A 9724-nucleotide genomic window follows, 5' to 3' on the forward strand; every position below is an offset into this window, starting at 1 on the left:
CTTTTTATATGTGATTTTCATCCTAAATATATATGATTTTCAAGAACGAAAAATCTCATATATAAGAGAAACTTTGCATATATTTAGGAAAAAACTGCATATATAGGAGAAACTTCGTATATATTTAAGAAATCACAAAAAATATATTCAAAAATAACATATTTATGAGAAAAATCACATATTTGAGAGAAAATCGCATATAAAGAAAATAATCATATATATTTAGGAAAAAAATCATATTTAAGAGAAAAATTATATATATTTAAGAGAATCACATATATAGGAGAAAAATCACATATATTTAGGAGAAAATCGCATGTTTAGGATAAAAATCGCATATATAAGAGAAAAATCACATATATTTAAAAAAAATTGCAGAAAATATATATGCAAACAGAAAATATATGCGAAAATTGTATATATATTTTCTGCAGAAGAGTTTATGTTCTCAAGTCTATATCTCTCTGCTCCGACATCGAAAACCTACGTTTTTATAGTCGTTGGAAAGCTAAAACATAGGCTTATAATTTTACTGTTTTGAGTCAAAGTCAAAAACCCCTCTAGAGTTCTCATTTTTTAATTTTAAAACCGGAATAGAAACATGTTCTGCAAACTGGAACAACCAAATAGTCTATCTTCTAGATGATGTTTCTCTTCAATCACTCATGAGAGCAATGTGATCTTGGTGGCATTGAAAAGTTAACGTCTTGATCTATCTCTTTCATTTTTTTATTTTTCTTGATTTTCAACGCACGTGGTTGAAAATATCATAGAACAGACAGAAAAAGAGCCACCACACCTGTTCCAGTTTATAGAGCATGCTTTTATTTTGATTTTAGAATGTAGAAACGGGAACCCTAAAGGGGTTTTTGGTTCTGACTCAAAACAGGGAAGTTGTTGGCCTATATCTCAACTTTTCAACGATAATAAAAACATTAGTTTTTGACATCTGATCAAAGAGATACATATACGAGAACAGTGACTGTTTTGCAAAATACGATCACATATTTGAAAAGAAATTCACATATATTTAGGAAATCACGTGTAAAGGGTAAAAAGGTCTTCTTTTAAACAAGATATTTGCGATTTTGAACATGAGAATAGTGAAAATTGTAGAGCATTTAAGAAAATGCATCATATTTGTCCTATAGTACAATCATTTTCCGTATTTTATGTCTTTTTGGTGAGAACAAGCTCCTCAGAGTATGTGACTCCAGGTTTGAGATTTCATTGTCTTGGCCAGACAACACCTGAATCCACCAACTACTGTTTTGTGCGGGTTTTGGTACAACCTGAAGGGTCAGATACTCGACCCATTGACAGTCCTGCCTTTTAATTCTGATCTTTAGACTTTAGTGCATTCAAGATGCTTAGAACAAATACTGAGGTGGTATCCCACGGGGTCACGTGCCAAGCTGAAGGCCCAGGTTCGAATCCCTCTGCCAGATGGGGCTTAAGTGATATCTGGTAGGGGTATGCCTAACCCCAGCTTGCCTTTAAAAAAAAAATGCTTAGAACCAATGCACCTCGACCATATTTTCAACCCCAAAAGGAAGTCAATTGATCAGGTTGCCTGAATTTCTGCTCTCAATTCAGAACTAGAGGACCATGAGCAATAGACCCTGAGCATGACCCAAACCTGGTAAAAGATGGTGTTATTCTACCATTTCAAACTGTTGTTTCATCATTTTGTTAACAATTGACGAGTAAGCTTCTATTGTAAAACTCGTCTGTGTCAGGATCTTGGCAAGTAAAAATCTAGTGTTAAACTGAAAAATATCTAGAAAATGTTGGCATACTTAATCATTAACAAATATATAAAACAAAAGAAACGAAAAAAAACTCTAACTCACCATAAAATCGTAACATTGGACACACGTGGGCACCTTAGTGAGAGAGAGAGAGATTCTTGGCTCTAATCTTTCATCCTGCAATTTATGCAGCTGCCTTCTGCAGTATGTAATTGAGAAAGAGGAAGGGATGATCGCCTTACAAGATGATGCTAATGGTGAGGCAGGTTACGCCTTGATCAATGTCACGAACATCCATATCCGGATTCCTTGCTGAGGGAAAAACAGCATAGAAATTTGTTTTTCTCTTGAAATTATCAGTGCATATAATATCAAAAAATACAGAAAATTATATAGAAATGAAAATAAAAATATAAAAACATAAAAAATTAAAAGAATTGTTTTGATATTTTGAAATAAGCCGTGCTTTGAAAATATTGCAAAATTTGGAGGTTGTATTGGCTTTTGAAAATGCCATGATAAAACTGTGCTATTTGAAATATTACCAATATTTGGGGATTGTATCATATATGCTTCCTTTGCGGCAAGGCCGAAGCATTCTCTAAAAAGAAAAAGAAAGTCCCCCATGCAAGTCACACGCGACACTTCCCCACAGCCGCGAGTCAACGCAGCACGCTAATCGATGTGAGATTTCTACAGCAGCAAGCATTTAACATGCACTTCAAAGATTTCCTACAGTAAGGCAAATCATGAGCTCATGATCAACAATGTATGTCGAAGACAGTTCAACTGGCCTCATGCATAACAGATGAAGATTGCTCTTTATCTCATTCATGAACACCAGATGTGAAATAAGAGGTCCCTTAAAGATGACAATCATCTAAAGTTCAACCAAAACAGTTTTCTTTCAAAAATTTGGGAACAGAACATGTTCACATCAGGTTGTAGACATACAGGACAATCCTGATCGAATGATCTGAAATAGAATTGACAACAATCATGTGCAGATACCATTCATAATTGAATATATCTATAACTCAACTTACAAATCACACTTTCAATCTGTTACCGTAGATATAAGAACATCTATGGGGAAAGGAAAAAAAAAAGCCCAAATTGGCATTTAATTACTAAGAAGATAATGCATTAAGCTTTTTCTCCAACAGCTTAGCCCGCCGAAGCACATCCATTGCTTCAGCTTGTTTTCCAGCTCGTTTCAGGTTAAGAGCCTGCACCTTTTCTGCTTTAATCTGCTCTTCCAGCTGGGCTCTTTCTTGATTTGGATTTTTACTAGAGCCAACATTAGAACTAGTTTGCTGCCTCGTTGTAACCTTACCTTTAGCTTCTTGCCTTTGTTGGGCTGGTGCATGAAGTTCAAGGCCCGGCAAGCCTATTGCCTGCAGAGCTGACAGAAGTTGAGGATCAAGAAGATCCTCAACAACCACATCATCTGTTGCCTCTGCACCGCCAAGAGGAGTTTGGGTCTGTGTGTCATGACCACTTGATTCTTCCAGCTGACTCTCTAGCGTTTTTGCCAATTCAAGCTCCTTTTCAGACTCCTCTATTCGACCTTCTCTTCTTAGCTGCAAAGCTTGGCGCTTGTGAGCAAGGGTCTCTTGCTGCAACTTGAAGCGATCTCGAGCAGAAACTGGCTTGTGAGCTTGTCCTTGGTGTTTACTTTCAACATACGTTGAAGTGTGACTGGAAGCAGAATCAAGGGGCAGACTGACAGTTTGCTTGCTAAAAATCGTCTGAAAATGTTGTTTGCTGTCAGGATCAGACACGGATGCAGGATTATTGCCAACACTATCTTCTCCTCCACCTTCCAGGGCTTTCTCTAAGATCTTGGCATGCCGTAATTCTTCTCTGGCTTCTGCAAGCTTCCCCTCTCTTTTTAAAGCAAGTGCTTTTCTTTTGTGAGCCAGAACCTCCTCTTGAGATGTAACTCGGTTTGTTTTCTTCTGAAGAGACGTATTATTAACATAAGATTCTACTTCTTTCTCAGCTTCATTAAATAGAACCTTTTGAAAGGTACCCGGTGTTTTTTCTTGCTCTTTAGCAACAGGCCTATCACCAGAAAAATTCCCAGCCTTGGCATCTGTTTTTCCCTTCAGAGGGTTCCATGTTGCATCAACATCAGGGATTTGCAGCAGTGGCACAAATGACATTCCACCTTCAGGACTAGAAGCAAGGTTTCCGTTTATTTCTGATTGCCTGAGAGCTAAATGACCGTCCCCCCAGCCCTCTCCTGTTAGTAAATCTGGTACGTAAGACAGCTTTGCTGCTTGAGATAAATCTGGCACAGGCACTACATGACTGTAGCTTTCTTTATGCTTTAATTCAAATGAATCATGTATCTTGGCAACCGATTGAGATACATGTTGCTCAAGTTGAGAGGTTACAGGTGCTACGGTTGCCAGGTTTCTTTCAGGGTGTCCGAGTTCTCCATTTTCTAAACTAGCTTTTGAATCCACAGGAGGACTCTGCTTTGAGGAATCAATCTCTTCAATTTGAGCCTCCAAGATTTTAGCTTTCTTTAACTCTTCCTCTGCCTCATCGAATTTTCCTTGACGTCTCAAGGCAAGAGACTTCCTTTTGATACCTAATAGTTCCTTCTGGATTTCTGCTCTACTTCTCTGTACCTTAGCTTCCACACCTGAGAGCAAATCATCTCCCAAACCCACATTCTTTGATAGTGGAAACATTGCAGGAAACGAGCTAATCTCTTCTCCAATTTTTCCAGCTCCTCTCTGCTGCTTAGTCACATCCGAAGGTCCAGCGTCGACCTGTTTCATGTGTCTGACTTCTGGACCTTCTAGACCAACTTTTGAGTCCACCTGTGAGAAATCAATCGCTTCAATCTGAGCCTCCAAGACCTTAGCTTTCTTTAGCTCTTCCTCTGCCTCCTCCAACTTTCCTTGACGCCTTAAGGCAAGAGACCTCCTTTTGATCCCTAATAATTCCTTCTGAATTTCTGCTCTACTTTGTTGTACCTTGACTTCCAGTTCAGAAGTGAGATTACCAGGACCCATTGAATGGTTTACTCTCTCAGAAGATTCCAGTGGGCCACTCACAGACTGCTCATGTTCATCCTTCCAACCTAGACTGTGAAGAACTGATAATAAGGATGGATCATGCATATCTTGTTCCGACACCTCTACCGTGTCTTCCTCAGGTAACACGGAAGTCCCAGAAACACCATGATGCTTATCATCAAAGCCTAAGCCCTTTCCAACAGCAGTTGCCATTTTCGGAGCATTTTCAATATCATCTAGTAGAATCTCTAAGCCTTTGCATTTCTTCAGCTCTTCTTCAGCTTCATCTATTCTTCCTTCCCTCCTAAGTGCAAAGGCTTTCCTTTTTAATCCCAATAGCTCTTTCTGAATTTCTGATTTGCTTTTCGTTGGCCGTGTGAGACCAAGATCTTTTGCAGCTTTAGTAGCTTCAGCATAAACTCTGAGTTCATGGTCATCCTCTGAAGATTTTAATACATCAGTCTCCCTTTGGATGTTGGAGCTACCTTCAGACTCAACATCTTGAAGGTCCTTCTCAAGTAACTTCGCTTTCTTTAGCTGTTCCATAGCTGCTGCAACATTTCCTTCCCGTTTTAGTTTCAGTGCTTCTCTTTTCAGAGAAAGAACTTCATTTCTTAGTGCTTCATGCTTTAGAGAAGAAGGTGGCACAGCAAGTTCTTTTTCAGCTTCTTCTTCCCATCCAAATGACTTCAAGGCTGCAGCTATCTCTGGATCATTCATATCATCATCTGTTGCCTCAAAATTACCATCAATAGCAATCTCATCCCCCTGGTCTGTAATGTAGCTTAAGTTAAAGCCAGCATCACTGTCGAAATCCATGGTCATTTCTTCTTGGTTGTCATCATTCATACTACGGATAAGAGCAGCTATTTCATCATCAGATTCTTCATCATGGCCCAAAAACTCTTTCTCTTCTAGTTCCTTCTCTAAGATTTTAGCCTTCTTTAGTTCTTCTTTTGCCTCTGCAAACCTGCCTTCACGTTTGAGCTTTACAGCATTTCTTTTGTGAGCCATTACTTGGGACTTATCAACACCATTCATTTTTTTGTTGGGAGTTGACTTTTGAGAAATTTCCCCAACAAGACTAATCAGCTCACCCTCCAAAGTCATTGCCGCTGGCTTCTTATCCACATCATGCAAATCTGCTTCAGACCATCCAATTTCTTTTAGTTCAGATGTGAGGTCATCTGTTTCTTTACCTTGTTTATCTAACTTGCTCTTTCTTGCAGAATTTAAGGGATGATCGCTTTTTTTAACAGAGCTAAAGGAACTGGGCACAGAAGAAGGCTTTTTGCTGCTCTTCCGCAATGTAAGTTCTAATGATGCAGCTTGTCTCTCAAACTCCTTTCCTCGCTTAAAGGCACAGAGTGCTTCATCAGATTTTCCTTCATGTTTTAGAATAGTGAACTTTTTCTTTTCTTCCTGAGCTCTCTTGCGCAATTCCTCTGGGCTAGATGACTCCATTTCATCTACGCTAATGCCAGTAGAGCTGTTTCCATGGGGATCATCTTCCTTATCAGTCGTAGCATCAATTTTCTGTGTAAAAGAAGAAGAAGAAGCACCAGTTGCAAATCTTTGAATATCAGAAACCATATCCTCGACAGATTCTTGATCCAACAATAAGTTCTGCTTTCTATCAGCACCAATGATGATATCCAATTCATCCTCTGGTTTTGCTGCTGGTCTCGACCCACCTACATAGATGCATGATAAATCAGAGTTACTGGAAGCTTCTTAGATTAGGTGGGAAGTTCGCTTTGGAAGCTCGATACTCTTCGCTTTCGAAACTTGATGAGAACCTTGATTCCCCCACGCTTCTCCTATGCTTTCCACACACTTCATTTATTCTTCTTATATGTTCTCTTACTCAACTTTTCATGTTTTTTATGTGCTTTCTCTCACTCTTCTCACTCACTTCCATGTGCTTCTCTAAATTGGTAGTCATCATTTTTAGATTTTGTTAAAAATTTAATTCTTACACTAAAAAATCATGAAATTTGATATTAGTCACTTTTTATTTGTGTTTCATTTTAATTCCCATTCAATTCTTAAATTTCTTTTTTTATTCCTCGCTTCGTGCTTCCTATAAATTTTAAAATGCATCGATTCTCGCTTCTGCTTCCCGTATCGTTTCCCGCTTCCGCTTTTTAGTCTGGCAACCTTGTGATAAATAGGATGTACAAGTCTATACATATACATGCCCATGTGCATGCATGCATGTGAATGCCTGTCTTCATGTCAATTACAATTCCAGATTTAGTACAACTAATGTGCGTCGTATGTCACATGGAAATGCCCAAATGGACATGGACACACTGTTTTGCTGCAGTTTTTCATTAGAAATAGTTTTATATGGGGACGCAACACAGGTATAAGTTAAAGTATCCCTGTGACAGTGCATCATCCTGTCCCAAGAATTATGTAAAAGAACAGATGCACTTGAAAAGCAATAATCGTACAGAACATCAATGGCTTGAAAAAAAAGAGAGTTAAACATCTAACAGAGTACTAGCATATTCCAGCATAATTTTCATTAGAAAAATTATTAAGTGGAGAAATGAAAATTTTGTCACCCACTTTGTTCAGTGTTCATGCTTTCATTAAGACAAATATTAATCTTCATGTAAAGTTCAAAACATGCATCTAAAAGGTGCCAAATTTTTTATATATCAGCAGTTATGGAAATTTTCTTTTCAGACATAAATTTTTCTTTGTTCTCAAGAATAAAACCATAAAAAAGGATGGTTTTATCCAGATCTTTTACTTGTATTCTCTCAATACTGTTTGTATAGAACTGCATTGTATCTGCCCTCAGATATATCTAGAACCAGGTCTTCAATTATGTTGGCATAGAACTGCATTGTATCTGTCCTCAAACATAATCTAGAACCAGGTCTTCATTATCTAAGTGAACCCAGAACATGCCATTGGGAAGTGATTCAATAATTAAAGCTTCATGGCCAGTATCTACATACTAAAAGCTAAAAAATAAATCATACCAAAGGATTTGAGTCTTTTAACAATTTTTTATTTCCAAAATGTGCATACGCCCGCTCCTTAAAACCCATAAAGGCGCTGAGAATGACTTATATGAGAAAAAATAACATCTACAACTTATTGTGAAATGAGTCTCTTACATCTAATCTATTTACTGAAAAATAGTTCCAAAGAATGGATGCCAATTGACACTTCTGTATACTTTATGCTCATATTTCATGGAATGGGATGATGTATTTGGATACTCTTGAGATAAAACTTGAATAGTCAATAAGAGTCAGAGTAGGTTCCGGGTTGTTTGTTCTTCCATAAGCCAACCAACTTACCTTTTTCAGCTCTATTTCTGCGCCCTTGTCGAGCCTCCAATCGTGCAGCTTCCTCAAGTTTTTTGCAAGGATCACATATTCTCACAGGTGAATCTCCTTGCCCTCGTAAATACATTCTCTGTTGGGTGCAACTATTGCAAAATAGGCCTCCACACCTGCGACAATGATGCTGAACCCAGAGAAACATAAAAACTAGGAAAGATCCCTATGATCCATATGCGTTGAACGAATAATATCGATCAGCGAACAGCAAACATCCAATGGATAATCAATATTTGAATACTCAACCAGATTCACAAATTACTGATATTCACTGATTAATTTAACGAAGAATACAAATGCAACATGGTTCGAAACTCGAAAAACAAACCTCCCCAATTCACCCTCCAATATGATCTTCTAAACCCTAGAATCAAACACAAATTCAACACGAAAAAAAAAGTTTCTCAAGAACTCTAAATTTCCGGAGGCATTTCATCAAATCCATTGATCCAAAACGAAAATTAATCAAATCGAAATGAACTACACCGAAATTTCTAACACTTTGCAACTAATTCCGACGTTGCGCGGCATCAAGCGTGATGCCAATCGTTTCTTTGTGTCGATAACTACATCCGTGAAGATCTAAATCGAGGCAAGAAATCGACGGAATTTCGATCGCCAAATCAGAGAAGGAAATTTGGGAGAAAAAAGGAATACCTTGCGATTGAACATGGTGAATTGGGAAGAGCATCCCTGACAATGAGAGGCATCGGCCACCCAATTGTTGCCCCGAAGGGAGGGTTTTGCAGGCAACCCTATCTTCTCTAGCATCTTCTTCTTTCTCTTCAGTTTTTTTCTTCACCAAAACGAGAGAGAGAGAGAGAGGGAAAGAAATGGCAGAAGAAGAAGAGTGGAATTTTCTACTGTTTTTTATTCATTAGAAATTGTGTTATATTTCTTTATTCAACGCTTTGTTGAACCGTTCATCTTGAGACGGAGGAACAGCATGGCGCTGTTGGGAAAAGACAAAAACACTTGGTGGTAAGGGATGTCAACGGGTCGGGTTTACCCGGACCCGACCCGAACTAAACCTTATAGGGTCCGGGTATGGTGATAAATAAGAAGACCCGGGTTCAGACCCAAAGGTCCGATGGATGCGGGTATAGTTTGTGAAATTTTAAACCAAACTCGGGCCCGACCTGAGTTCTGATTAAGACCCACAATTTTTTAATGTAAAAATGATAAAAAATATTATGGTCCGAGTCTGGTTCATGTAGTTCTTGTCGGGTCCGATTATGGTTTCTCTTATATTTGTCCCGATTAGATTTGGGTCCATACCTGAAAATAGAGTCCAAGTCTGGTTCCACCTGGGTCCGAACCAAACCCAACATGTTGATCACACCTCTCCTGAATAGGGTTGGATCTGAGAGGGTTCAAACCTCTAGTCCAAACCAAGGATCCAGAAACAGCCCAACTGGGTTGGACCGAATCCAGGTACACTCTTAAGTGTGTTTGTATGACTTAGTGATACAGTTTGGATTTTTCATAAGACTGGTCTAGTTAGGATTGGACCTGGCTAGGTCCAAATTTCTATCACGATGGTGAAACTATGGCTCTATTTGGCACCCTTAAA

General features: G+C 38.5%; 1 protein-coding gene across 1 annotated transcript; it reads right to left on the bottom strand.

Moving 5' to 3' along the window:
- Positions 1-2762: 2762 nt before the first annotated feature.
- Positions 2763-9013, bottom strand: LOC149834719 (uncharacterized). The gene is made up of 3 exons (XM_090011524.1): positions 8809-9013; positions 8110-8278; positions 2763-6480 (listed from the first exon to the last, which is right to left on the bottom strand). Exons 1-3 carry the CDS (start codon positions 8920-8922, stop codon positions 2882-2884), a joined length of 3882 nt encoding a protein of 1293 aa, XP_089867650.1. The 5' UTR covers positions 8923-9013; the 3' UTR covers positions 2763-2881.
- Positions 9014-9724: the final 711 nt, after the last annotated feature.

The sequence above is a fragment of the Nuphar pumila genome, chromosome 6 (genome assembly GCF_984573655.1).
Source record: "Nuphar pumila chromosome 6, dmNupPumi1.hap1.1, whole genome shotgun sequence".
Lineage (NCBI taxonomy): Eukaryota > Viridiplantae > Streptophyta > Magnoliopsida > Nymphaeales > Nymphaeaceae > Nuphar > Nuphar pumila.